Here is a 14,518-nt window from a genome sequence, read left to right on the forward strand (position 1 = left end):
TAACATTCATGAGAGCGAAGCCGTGAAAAGTATCATTAAAATTTTATGTAATTGAATCATTCACTGTGTTTAAACGATCAAATAGTATTCAAACATTTAGATAATAACGTTAAAAACCATTTAAAAATCCTATGAGAACTTTTTCGACTTCTACACGGACGAAGTCGCGGGCAAAAGCTATTTGTAAAATCATCATCATCATCATCATCATCATCATTTCAGCCATAGGACGTCCACTGCTGAACATAGGCCTTTGTAAAATAATTAGACTAAATTATTAAAAGTGCCTACCCAAAGTCATTAGTCCACGCGGACGAAGTCGCGGGCACAGCTAGTTAATAAATAAAATAAACCAGTCTTATCCCATCATTTATTCTCTAACAACGGTTTCTAAAATACTCTTTAACTTCTTGAGAGATATTTTTCCATTAGATGTCATCGGTAACTCTTGCAAGAACACTACGCCTCCGCGAAGCTGCTTCTTTTCAGAAAGTTTACCTGTAATGTAAAATGAAATATTAAACTAGCGTTTTATCCGTGTTTTACCAGGCCCAGAGGTCCCGTGTTTGATTTCTAGTAGGCTTGTCGTAAGCCCACTGGTGTTTGCCAGTCACCAGTTTTAGCTAACACATCTTATAAAACATTTTTTTTTTGCTGTGATCATTTGCAATTTTTTTTTTCTTATAGTCTTGGGACTGCCAAGACTATAAGAAAAAAAAATCTTATAAAACATTAACAGTATTGTTTAAAATGATAATTTCCATCAGCTGAGATGCAGGCATGAGCGTACCCAGGGGAAAGGCAGCTGCTGGAAATCGCTCTGAAGGAGCTAACGCTAAGTCAAATAATCTGACTTGCCGCCCCCTAGGCAGTCCTGGATCTGTCAATAGGCCGTATAGGCCGCGGCCTAGGGGCGGCAGCGTCCTAGGGGCGGCAGATTTCAGATGAGGCTTACTCGATTTCAGAAGATAAAAGTTAAATAAAGATCCAACGGCCCAATAAAAATCTACGGGCGGCAAAACTGTAAATCCGCCACTGCCCCTAGGCCACAAGCTGGGTACGCCTATGGATGCAGGAGCATTCCTGTTGTGAAATCACTTACTAGCAACCAGATCCTTGATCTCCTTCGCAGAGACAGTACACCCGTGTCTCCTCACGACGAACGCGACCGGGTGCTCGCCGTCCACTGGCATTACTCTAACTCTCCTATAGTCTGGTCTGCGAGCACGTAGAATTTTGTCCAATGACCCCAAGCTACCCATCCTTATCGCTCGGCTTAATCGTGACTTCCTACCAGTTGAGATGAACTTTCCCTCGAACCGATCATACCTTTCCATCAGCTGAATGCCTATCCTCCAGAATCGTAGTAAAAAAAACATTTACTAGCAACTAATTCCTAGATCTCCTGGGCGGAGACAGTGTGCCCGTGTCAAAAAGCAGGTATTTACTGCAATCACACCTGATTTTAAGTGAAATGTTGTATAGGAGGGTACATACTTACCTGTCCTGTAAGCCTATTCACTCTCTTGAAGAGGCCCGGATTATGTGTTCGAGAAAAACAGCAGCAGGCCGTGAATTCCACTCCCTAGGTGCTCGAGATTTCCCGTTGTGGTTAAAAAATAATTACCAGCAACCAGAGCCTTGATCTCCTGCGCAGAGACAGTACACCCGTGTCTCCTCACAACGAACGCGACCGGGTGCTCGCCATCCACTGGATGCGGTGCTCCCGTCACCGCCACGTCAAATACCGCTGGGTGCAAGCGGATCACGTCCTCCAACTCTCCTGGCATTACCTGGGGGCATATTAATAATAATGATAGATGGTTGGCTCAAGGGTCAGATTCAAAAGGCGGTGATCCTCAGCACGGCACGCATTGTCCGGAGGTTCCTCAGCCTGTGACCCTGACCACCGGTAGCTTGGGCCCTGCTCCGCTACCAGCGGGTTAACTATTTTTAAGATTTTTGTTTTCATAATGTATTGAAAATATTAAAAATAAGAAAGAAAAATGAATAAACGAATAATAATAATAAATACACTTTATTGCACACCAAAGATAAGAACAGAAAGAAAAGGAACATACAAGGTACAACTAGGCGGTCTTATCGCTATGATGCGATCTCTTCCAGACAACCTATGGTGAGGACAGTTACTTAAAAAAAAATATGAAGGGGAAGGCGGTGTCGGTCGACATTAAATAAATAAATAATACAAATAAACATATTGTATTAAAAATTAAAAAATTGCAATAATTGCTCAGTTACTAAATACCCAATTTTACAATAATAAAGCTGCCTATATCTGGGGGCGTAGTGTGAGTTTACGTCCAACGTATTCGATGTCGACTGCTTAAAAAAGTGACATTAAATGTATAACGGATTGTACAGCGCCCCTAGCGGAAACTTTCAAGAACTAAAATCTTCATGTATATTTAATGTAAACTTACACTAACTCACTAAGCCCTCTGGAAGCTGGAAAAGTCAAAGCTCTCTGATACGTTTTTTTTTGGAATCCCATTTGAAGAATAAGCCCAGGCAGGACTTATTTCAATTGTAACAAAGACGTATTGCGAACTTATTGGCTAGTTTGAGTGTCACGATCTATTTGACGCTGACTATTGTACGTACATGGTAACACTGGTACTTGATGAGCATCTTGATCCTCGAACAGAAGTAGTAGTTGTCCCGTTCGTCTCTATAGAAGATATCGCCGGTTTTGAACCATCCGTCCTTTGAAAACGCCATGGCCGTTTCTTCTGGACTGTTATAGTATTCCTGTAGTAACAACAAAATTCCCAAATTTTGTGAAAATTTCTCGACGTCACTTTGCAAGCAAAAGGTTCGATTCCCATCTTAGGGACAATACCCATTGACCGACGCGCGTCGTATCACGACGAAGCGCACTTACACGGCCATGAAGATAATAGTATTTTATTAACAGTTCTTAGAGTAGTAATTGCTTACAACTGATTAACTGACATTTCAATCCGGACGGATACGCGAGCATGCGTCGGTCGGCTCCGAGCGTATTCCAGCGTATTTTTGGCCGAACGGAAGCTGTGCTGCGTGCCGACTCGCGCCGGTTAATGGGAATCCTAACTTAGGCAATTCGATTATTTCGGGTTGTACGTACTAAATACCAACTTCTTACCTACACAAACAAACTAACTTCAGACCCACGATACCACCAGGGGCATCGTCTGGGGTATCGTGGGTTTGAAGTGAAACAAACTTACCGCAAATATATCTCCTTTGACCCAAAGCTCCCCCGGAACGTTTGATTCTGTGATAATTGTCTCAGAGTCAGGATCTACAATCTGTCACAAAGACAACATTTTGAACATGATTTGCCTTATGAAGGGTTAAATCAACAAAAAAAAAACACACACAAATGCAAAGCTCAGCTTCATCATCATCATCTCAGCCATAGGACGTCCACTGCTGAACATAGGCCTCTCCCAACGCTTTCCATGTTGCCCGGTTGGTAGCGGCCTGCGTCCAGCGCCTTCCTGCTACTTTTATGATGTCGTCGGTCCACCTTGTGGATGGACGTCTAACGCTGCTTAGCAAAGTTCAGCTTTCGCCTCGTGAACAGTGAACTGTACATACCTGTACTTGGTAAATGGACGTCGGAGAGCCACAGCTGTCGACGGGCGTATCGGGCCTGGGGAATAGAACTGGGCCCATAGTTTCCGTCTGGCCGTGCATTTCCACTGCTATGGCCCCTTTCCGAAGTCTGGACTGGAAATAAGATAACACTAAGATACAATATGAGTATTAGTAAAAATGCATCTTTCTTCTAGCTTATTTGTATTAAATCTATCTATGTACCTATATGAATATAGGCTATTTGTTAAACCTATGTAAATGTTATATGACCAATGATTGGATAATCGGATGCCTAGAGTTGAGGTGTTGGCTATCGTGGAATGCACTTTTTTCAACCTGATTTTTAGTAAGTGGTATTTACTAAACATGTCATGTCATGCTAAAGCCGTTTCCTCACCATGTTACTGACTAGTTTCATATTCTACAATTTTCTGGAATCCCGGGATTTATAATTATTTAAAATATGTTTTATGAAGTCGCTTCCATAATTTCCTAGCGAAAATGAACTTTAGGTAAATATGCATCGGATTATCCGATCACTGGTTATGACAGAAATTGTGTCGGTTCCCACCCTTTTGTGTTTCTATGGAGGTATCAAACTTAAAAGATTTTTCTAAGGACTTACTCTGAGTTCTACCACTAGGTTTTTTGGCGCCTTCGCCCCTCCCAATATGATGGATTCGAAACAAGACAAGTCGCACGGCTTCTCGTGGTTCAAGACATGATGTATTATAGCCGGCCCTGACATAACTTGGATGGGCTGTAAAGTAATAAAGATCATGGTTATTCGTTCGTTTCAGCCAAATGACGTCCACTGCTGAACAAAGGCCTCCCCCAAGGCTTTTCATAACGACCGGTCCTGCGCTGCCCGTATCCAGGTTCTTGTCGAGACCTTCAGCAGATCGTCGGTCCACCTAGGAGGAGGCCTGCCCACGCTACGTCTTCAGGCCCGTGGCTGCCACTCCAGAACTTTTCTGCCCCAACGGCCATCGTCACTACGAGTTATGTGCTCCGCCAATTGCCACTTGATTTAGCAATGACATGGTAATACCACTAAGGATAAGATTCCCTACGCGCGGGTCAACCATAACAAGTACATGGTGACGGACCGCACGGCCTACATCGGGACCTCTAACTGGTCGGGCGACTACTTTATTGATACCGCGGGCGTTGCTTTAGTATTACAAGACGAAGCGCACAGGTGAATGCGAGCGATAAGAGCGCTTTCACATTAGGGCTTTAGTAGCGCTCACATGGCTACAATCTAAACTAATATTTATTTTTATGTTGGATAACCCATTTATCGAGGAAGGCTATTCAACATCAGTACAATCTACATACAGCCAATAGGGGCGGAGCAGTAAATAAAAATGCTGCAAAAACAGGAAATATTATTCAAAGGCTGAGTGGTAAAAATGATTTTCAACCGACTTCAAAAAAGGAGGAGGTTCTCAATTCGACCCGTATGTTTTTTTTTTCTATGTTTATTACGCGATAACTCCGCCAATTATGAACCGATTTGAACAAATCTTTTTTCGGCGTATAGGTAATACCTCAAGGGTGGTCCCATTTAAATTTAATAATAGAAAAAACAACCCCCAAGGGTGGAAAATTGGGGATGAACTTTTTTATACGCAATATCTCCGCCGATCATAAATCAATTTGAACGATTATTTTTTTGTTGAATAGGTATTATCATAAGGGTGGTTTCATGCGAATTTGAAGAAAATAGTTCACCCCCAAGGGTGGAAAATTGGGGATGAACTTTTTTATACGCAATATTTTTAATTTTTAGTTTTTTTTTGTGTTCACGCATTTGAAGTCGTTTTTTTTTTAAGTTATATTTTATTAAAAGCCTACTTGCAATTTGAATTTTAATGGTGACACGTCTCATACAAATGACGCAGTTTCCCATCAGTCAGCTCGTCATAAAGATACATTTTAATCTACCACGGTGTGATCACGACTTTGCTTGTGGTGTACCTATCATAGATCACTGAGCAAGTAATCACTTCGTCATAGATAATAATGTTTACATAATCTAGTAAACACGAGTCGTCGTGCAATGTTACAAAATCGTTTTCTTTAAGTGCCTAGCCTACAATGGGCCGCCACCAACCTGCCATTGTGGAAATCATTGGGCCTATGTTCAGCAGTGGACGTCCTTTGGTTGAAATGATGACAGCATAGTTCTACGACTACCGAGCCGTATTTTCACGGATTCGGATCTGACCGTTCTGACGTAAAGTTTGCATCAAATAAATATAATGGTACCTAAATACTCACCCTGTATTTGTTGATGATATAAATCATGTGTTCCACAGTCAAGTTGACGGAGGTCTGCACCATGGTCTGATGTAAGATTGGCATGCCCACGGGGTTAAAGATACCCGACACCCACTGAATGGGGGCCACATTTATAGCTGTTTGGGTTACATCCCTTAAAGTAAATCGTATTAGTTACTACACCATTTTGTTCAGAAAAAAGACTAGTAGGTATAAAGCAAGGTACTCATCTAGCCGTGTAACATGTAATGTATCAGATACTGTATCAATTGAGTACACATAGGTACGAGCCCGCTGCTCGCTGCTCGCGCGTAGTAATGCCTTGTTCACACGTACCGAGTAAACGGGCGAGACAGTAAAATGTTTACTCGGTCGAGACAGTTGGGTGAGCGAGTCACATAGTCGAGCGCTCGGCCGAGCATTCGGCGAAATGTTCATACGCACCGAGTACTCGGCCGAGAGCACTGTCTCGCCCGTTTACTCGGTACGTGTGATCAAGGCTTAAGACGTTAAGGCATCTACAAGTCTTTGATTGTGTTGATCGATTCAACTCTCATTGCGCGAGTATTTCCTTACATTGATCAAATAATGTTGGTTCTAATCACACTACTGAAATAAACACACCAGTAGGCCTAAGATGCGCGCCGTGATAGCTTTTATCGACGTCAAAATGTATGGGCAAAATCGATAAAATGGCGTGATAACCGCTTATCGCGGCGCGCATCCTAGGCCTACAGCAGGTTGAAATACATCATCCATAATCATACTTCCTCATACTCACTCCTGGGGTTTGATTAATTGCACATAATGAAGAGCCTTCCTCAGCCAAGTGGCGTGTTTGAAAGCAGCGACTTTTACAGTCCCCGTAGAGCCGCTGGTGCATATGAGCCAGATGTAGACTTTATTCAAATCAAACTCAGGAAGCCTTAAATAGAAGACAGAAAACTAAAAAAAAATATAAAGGACTAGCGGCCGCCCGCGAATTCGTACGCGTGGATCCCGTTTTAGCCCCTTAGGGGTGGTTAATCCTTTCTTAGCGGATGCCTACGTCATAACATCTACTTCCATGCCAAACAGCCCGATCTCACCTTTGAGTTAGCCAAAGTTACTGTTTGCAGTTTAATTTCGTGTTATATACCTATGCCTACTATATCCACCCAAGTAACATTTTACTCCATTTAAGAGTTCAATAGTCGTTCACATGTACTCCACAAGCTGTGTATGTCAGCTGTATACGAGCTGTATAGCTTGCTATAATGCTTTTATAGAACCAGTTTGGGCACAAATTAGACAGCTTTAAGTTCACTATGGCTGTACATTAGCAGTATAATAGCATTATAATAGCAGTTTAAGTAGTAACATCGTACTTAAGGCTGACTTACGGCACTATATGGGACGCAGTGTGAACCATACAACGTACGTGAGGACAATAAAGAGTAACAAGTGGCTAAATGCACAGCTTTCAAAGTTATAAAGTCCGACAAAAGTACTCCAATGCTACCTAAAGTTCACGTGTGTCTTAAATTATTTCCACATTTTAATATTAGTTTGGTATTTGTACGTGAGTGCCAAGAGGGAAACAACTCGGGCGGATAATCATTTATGCAAATAATAACACGGGTTTTAAATACTTAATAATGTTAATGCCATTGGGAATGCAACTTTATCGTGAAATGTATACATATTTACAGCTAAAATATTTACGCGCCTCTGTAAAAACGCGATATTCATTTTAAAATATTTAAAACTGGCTGAGAGGAAATCTACAATTTTCAGTTTTTGATATTGTATTGGCATTATAATTATACTACGGTAATTAATTATAACATGAAACCAAAACTCAATCGCTCTATCTGCGAATTTTGTGATAAATCTGCATTAATTTTGGAGATTTATTTGGTAAATATTTTAGGTTATGTAGAACAAAATGGTGGAAATGAAATACGGCTATGTGAACTGTTATAACTCCAATTTAATGCGGTGAGCGTATATTAGGTTCACATGTGTTCTGTTAGAATGCTGTTATCTATATGAAGTTCCACATTTGTACCACTACAGCGCTAATGTCTATAAATTTATTCTAATGTGAACTTATGTACAGCTTTAAGATGTACCTAGTTCAGGTCAATTGTGTATCTTTAATTCTTTCAAATACTGAAATTTTAGAGATCCGCAATAAAAATTATTAATGTCCGTTAAATCGCCTAGCCCAGGTACTAATAGTCAAGTATGAATACCTAAAGCATCAGACGGTAGTGTTCCCGGTTTAAATTCGTTTATTATGCCTGACAATTTATTCAAAGCGGAATGAGGAATACGATTTTCAATAGCCCATGTTCTTATTTTTTTGCTAAAGGTTAAATAATTGTCTAAATCAAAATTGTATTCACTATCACTAGAACTGCAATCATCACACTCTGATATCTGTATATTTTGAAGGGAACTTTCAGGTTCAGGCATAATATTTTCCTCTGCATCATGTACAGAACCACCATAAATACAACTAAAAACAGGCTTGGGGAAAAGTGTAATAGAATATCACATTCACATTCATTTTCAGCTTAAAGCAAATAAGAGTAGTACTTGTGGACAAATAAACTGCTATTGATGTTAATGGACAACACATATAGTCCTTTTAACAGCCTACAGTGCACATGCGAACCATTGAAACACTTTTGTACAGATAGTAAAAAAAGGTTATTTTATTAACACAAACAAGTCCTACTACAGCTACTAGCTGTATAACAGTCTAAAACAAGTAAACATAACAGCCTTTGGCTTTATAAATGACCACGTGTGTTCTATTAAAATGCTAGCTCTATAACATCGTACAAGTAGGCCGTTAAACAGCGGTTGCCGTATCTCTACCCTCCTATAATGCTCTTAGTCAGACGGCTGACTAAAGGATAGTTGTTAGAGTATTATAACACCAACAATCGTATAAAAGTATAACTCTACACTAGTCTACACTCCTATAAGTCCCTTAGACAGGTATAGGTGTAATTAATTGCAATAATACAGCTTATACATCACGAGTGAACTGTACTAATGCTTTAAGTACACATTGGAACTAAATGTGAACTCTTAAATGGAGTAAAATGTTACTTGGGCACTATATCGATGGTCTTTTTGCTTACGTTGCTTAAATTATAATCACTTTTATAGCCTGGTTTAAAGATGGAATAATACTTAAGTATGACGATAAATGCATTATCTTTAACAATGAAAATGCAATTCAGTTTGATATGCAACTCAAGGCTGATTTACACGTAATAAGTAGGTAACTAAATTTTAACCCCCTTACTAATAAAACTTACACGCTCGGTGAGACGTTTAGTATGGAAATGTCATTTTAAAACGGTGATCAACAACTGTGTAACTTTTTATTAGTAAAGGGGTATGTGAATAAATTGCATGTAAACAGAACTTTCAAGTGAAACTTTAGCTAAAAACTTTTTAACTTGCAACTTGCTAGGTACTAAATTCTGTGTTTACATGCAATTAATGCCTGTTTTCACCATCAATCTCTAATTTTAAGTGACCCCTATGCGAACAAAATTCCTGTTATGAGTTTCCATAGTGGTCACTTAAAAANGTTTTCACCATCAATCTCTAATTTTAAGTGACCCCTATGCGAACAAAATTCCTGTTATGAGTTTCCATAGTGGTCACTTAAAAATTATGGATTGATGGTGAAAATGGGCATAAGTCACTTAAAATTAAGTTAATATTTAGTTACCTATTTAACAATTTAATACCTACGTGTAAATCAGCTTTTAATGCAAAAAAAATCGTTTGTTTAACTTACTGGAAGTCTTCTTCCTTAGTTTCTGATGGGTATTCTTCTATCAGTGCTTTCATGCTACAAGGGCCGTCACCAAAAGTGACTATCTTTGTGTCCAATCCAAGGTTCTGAGCAGCCCTCACATAGTTAACGTAGTCTTCAGGATCACAGAATGCTATTTTGGGTAACGTCAATGCGAACAAAGATTCGATTTCGGCTGGAATAGAAGAAAAAGAATTAAAACAGATCAACTCAGGTTGCTTAATTGTGACTGAGTTTCTTCCGCCACTTCTTCTCAGCACCACCATATTATGTTGTCCCGCCGAAGTGTTGGTAGGGCAAGCTATATTTGAGACGTGTTTAAGTGCCCTGGGAAGGGCCTATATACTGAATAAACTTTTTTATTTTAGCCACTTGTATCAGTCGCCGGAAAGTTTCTTCAGGAAAGGATTCCGCATGGATCACGTATTTTTTGACAATCTTGATTCAAGTTACCTACCAATGCCCCAATTACATTGGGAACAAATACACAAAATGATCGTCCGCCATATTATTGTCGATCGCCATCTGAGAATCGAACCCAGAACTTTCGAGTAGATTCGTAAATGTCGTAAATGCAACTCAGGGAAAAAATTAAACCCAAAAGGGTTTGCTGGCGGAGACTCCACAACCCGCCTGGCCATAGGGGCGTAAGCCAAATATTCTTTTGGTGAATTAGAGGGTCGTGCTCGTGCACCAGTAGTAGAGTCTAAGCAGAGTAAATACAAATGAGTAGGTCATCTTCATAGAAACGCCCGAGCGCGGTTTGTATGTGACCGCGCCAATACGTATGCGGCGCGCACGCACACACTGACAAAATTTAGCGTTGATTAGCGGTGAGTTGCCCCGAATTTTGTACAAACAGCGCTCGGTGCGTTTCTATGAAGATGACTCATTTGTATTTACTCTGGTCTAAGGCTGAGTTGCACCATCTTACTTTAACAAACGTCAAGAATCTGTCAAACTCTATACAAAAAACACCGGTCATTGTTATAGTTACAGTTAAAGTTAGATGGTACAACTCAGCCTAAATGATTTGTCGATTAACTCGATTATTGACTTACCATTATTAAATAAGCAGTCCACACCAACCAAGGGCAGTCCATTAAACAAAGCAGCGTAGTACGGTATGTGGAGATCCAAGTGCTTCTTTCCGCCCAGTGCCATGACATCTCCTGGAACCAAACCTAGGGCTCTCAAGCTGTTGGCCAGCTGAATCGACCGGGACAGCACGGAGGCGTTCGTTTCCGACTCCCCTGTGGCGGCATCGATCTGCATGAAAAACATAGACTAATTAATTAATCTATAATAATAAAAAAACGCAAAATGTGTTGGTAAGCGCATAACTCAACAATGCCTGGACCAATTTTACCAATTCTTATTTTTAATGTTCGTTGAACGTTGTTTGTTTTTACGGCGAGATTTGCAAAATTCAACCTAAGGAGGTAAAACGGGGTCCACGCGTACGAAGTCGCGGGCGGCCGCTAGTCTATAATTCAACAACTGTGAAGTTGCCGTTGCAGCGCCATCTAGCCCCAAAGTAATGTGTTATTATAAGGGAAACTTTTTTTGAATACATACATATTATTATCATAGTAGTAGTAGTAACATAGTAACACCCAGACCTTTCACAGATATTCAAATTCATCATTACAATTTCTGCAAGGCCGGGAATCGAACCCGGGACCTCTCGGCATAGTAGTCCGTTATGAACCACTACACCAAATGGCCGACATTTACCGGTTTATTGGCACGGACTAAACGAAACCGTTACTGGTCATCAGAAAAGAACCGGTTTTTATATAAAAAGAAAAAGTACGTACCTGACAAATACTATCCGGACGAGTTCGAAAGCATTTCAGTACTACATGTCCAAGATGGTAAAACTTGCTTTCGATTTTCATGTTTTAATTATAAAATACTCTCGCAACTTCAAACTATCGAATCTGTAAATATAAGACTAGTTAAAAAGTTAACAATTTATCTAAAGTTACTGGATGTTTAGATTTAGAAGATAAAATTTTTATTATTGTAGTGAATAAATATTCATTGTAGTTTTAAAATAACATTAAAATCTACACTCGCGACCAAAAATATGAAATCCCCTATTTGTTTCGAGCGATCACAAAAACTTTATTACCAAGAAGACAAATAAACATGGTATCATTTTAAAGGTAATATTATGGGGTGATTCCATACTTTTGCTCGTAAGTATAGTTAATCTTCTAAAATAGTTACTAAACGACTTGCCTTAATGATGTGAAATAAACAAGTGATAACCGAATACTAACATACCTTCAACAACTATCACAAAGTCGCCGACTCTATGATATTGTCTATTTTATAATGCGTGATAAATTCTTAAGATAACGAGTACAAACGCCTAGATAAACATTAAATAGACTTTGATCTACGCAACGTGAGGTAATTGGCAAACCTTGGTCCCTACTGTCGACCACTCGCTCGTTACTCAATGATCGAGTAACAAACACATAAGTAGCGCAATGTTGTTTATTTATATAAAAGAAGGTTCTTCAGTAGCGTCACTGTAATTTACACTCGGCGTCAAATAAATCGCATCTCCTGCTACAAGCACTTTCAAACGTCTGAAGTGGGGATGCAACGGAATGTGCAAACATCGGAGAATTGAACAAAGTCCGCGGTCGTGTTGAATATTGGTACGGGAGGCAATCGTAATAAAAGACTGCGAAAGATGGTAGACCGATATGGCTGCCCATAACATCTCATCCGCAAGTTTCCTCAGTTACTCCGGGTCGGTGACCATGGTGCTTGCAACAGTGCCGAAATATCGGAAACTCTAAATTAAGGTACATGGTAGCAATCCCGTCAATAATAATTATTATGTTAGTGACCATGAGAGAGTGTAGTAGGTACACTTTATTTATATGATACCCAACCCAACCAACCAGTAGGTAATGTCGATATCAAAAAATATATTCTAAGACTTATTTTGTGCATAATTTATGTACCCCCCTATTATCTGTATCGTGACCAAGGAGCTCCTTGGTAGCAGACTCGATCCTCATCCTCATTCAGCTAAAAAAATATCATAAGAAATAACAAAGACTCCCACTAGTTGACCCGACGTTCTAGTGAAAGACGCGGGAAGCACCTGGATGTGGGCAGCTCAAGAGTTCCGAGGGCTTAGAGTAAATACAATAGTGTGAGTTTACGTCAAACGTCGTCACTAGTGAGCGCGTAAAAAAGTGACATTAGGTATATGGCAGCGGAAACTTTCAAGAAGTAAAATTTTTATATATTTTTTTTGTAATGCGCTCACTAGTGACAACGTTTGATATAAACTCACACTCAGCCCTCAGGACCGGTTGTTTTGGAAATCCTTAGGTGAGGCTTTGTCAACCAGTGGACGTCATTTGGCTAAAACGGGCGAAATTAAATATATCCGTTTTGAGTAAAGTCTGGTCGCCGAGCACGTAGAATTTTGTCCAATGACCCCAAGCTACCCATCTTTATCGCTCGCGCGTAATTATATTGCTGTCGCGCTCGCACACTCACTGCTGCCGCCTGTCGCCCAGTCGCGACTATAGTTAGGAGCTTTTACTGTAAACATATTTTGATGTCGACTGTACCTACAAACTACGTTTGCCACGACAATCATTTTTATCTAACAGTCACGAACACGATCACTGTGTTAATATTACGACCACATATTCTGTTATTAAAAATACGTGGAACATTTTACACGCTATTTACTTTATTTTCATATAATTAATCAACTTGAATTCACGTTTCAAAGTGAAAAAGGTATGATACGTTAATGTTTTAATTAAACAACATACCTACACAAAACCTACTGAGTATAACTCAGTTGTTAGTTTGGTAATAATACATATGTACAGGCGACCGCAGATTAAATTAATTAAACACTGTTATACCTTATTACGTTTTGATAGATGCGATTTTGCAATAAATATTTTGATATGTGTTGTCAACTGTACTGTATTGTAGAGGCAGACCTACAAGATCTCTACACATTATTTAAACAAAAAATTATGCCCTTGGTTTTTATCAACGAGTTCAGTGACAGTACTATAATAAAGTAAATTAATTATTTATTTACAATACGATACGATGTTAATATGAAAATTATAAATAATTTGAAAAAATCGAACTGCTTGGCTGGAATTAACCCACGACCTTTCGTTTGCCGGGCGACTTTTAGTGCAGTGTTCACTCAAATAACCATGTTTATTGATTTATATTTGGGAAACATACAGTTACAATATAATTTAAATATACAGGGTGTGGCGTAAATAGTGGTACAAAGCAAAAGGGTCGATAGACTACACTGAGGTACCACATACCAGTATTTAAAAAAATACATTATGTTAAAGGATGTTCAAAAAGTAAAGGTAAAGTCAACCGATTTGCTGGTAGTGAGTACTGAATTTCGAAAAAAAGTTGTTTATTAAAATTCAGTTTGTAAAAAAAAATTTACAATACTTAGTTAATATGTAATCAAATTTGTAAACCAAGGTACCAATTTGATAAAAATATTTTTTTAATACTGGTATGTGGTACTTCAATGTACAGTGTATCGACCCCTTTGCTTTGGACTACTATTTACGACACACCCTGTATACGTATGTTGGTTTATACAATAAGGTTGTCAATAGTTCTAAAGGCGGCGATACACATGCCAGTTACTGTTTGTATGTATATCAGTTCCTTACACGTGCCACTGTTATTTTTTAAGTATATCTACGCTAACGGGCATGCCCATACCTATCGATAGAGTATCGATATCTAGCCAGTACGTCG

General features: G+C 39.4%; 1 protein-coding gene across 2 annotated transcripts; it reads right to left on the bottom strand.

Annotated features, from left to right (window-relative positions):
- Positions 1–356: 356 nt before the first annotated feature.
- Positions 357–12,171, bottom strand: LOC114356566 (luciferin 4-monooxygenase-like). Of its 2 annotated transcripts, none has more exons than XM_028309778.1 (12): positions 12,011–12,171; positions 11,539–11,661; positions 10,780–10,987; positions 9,701–9,893; positions 6,674–6,817; positions 5,893–6,046; positions 4,232–4,366; positions 3,607–3,738; positions 3,234–3,314; positions 2,626–2,772; positions 1,628–1,793; positions 357–498 (listed from the first exon to the last, which is right to left on the bottom strand). In XM_028309778.1, exons 2-12 carry the CDS (start codon positions 11,617–11,619, stop codon positions 371–373), a joined length of 1,569 nt encoding a protein of 522 aa, XP_028165579.1. In that variant the 5' UTR covers positions 11,620–11,661; positions 12,011–12,171; the 3' UTR covers positions 357–370. The 2 variants fall into 2 exon arrangements, with proteins under 2 accessions (XP_028165579.1, XP_028165580.1); XM_028309779.1 differs by lacking the exon at positions 12,011–12,171 and adding an exon at positions 11,915–11,939 and having other exon boundaries at positions 364–498.
- Between the last annotated feature and the right edge of the window lie 2,347 nt (positions 12,172–14,518).

The sequence above is a fragment of the Ostrinia furnacalis genome, unplaced genomic scaffold (genome assembly GCF_004193835.3).
Source record: "Ostrinia furnacalis isolate ACB-3 unplaced genomic scaffold, ASM419383v2 OfSCF2829, whole genome shotgun sequence".
Classification (NCBI taxonomy): domain Eukaryota; kingdom Metazoa; phylum Arthropoda; class Insecta; order Lepidoptera; family Crambidae; genus Ostrinia; species Ostrinia furnacalis.

Coding starts and splice junctions, on each gene's coding strand:
- LOC114356566 (XM_028309778.1), bottom strand. CDS start 11,619: ATGAAAATCGAAAGCAAGTTTTACCATCTTGGACATGTAGTACTGAAA. Junction 10,988..11,538: donor GTCCGGATAGTATTTGTCAG/GTACGTACTTTT, acceptor TTTTTCATGCAG/ATCGATGCCGCCACAGGGGA. Junction 3,315..3,606: donor CGTCCATTTACCAAGTACAG/GTATGTACAGTT, acceptor TCTTTGTGACAG/ATTGTAGATCCTGACTCTGA.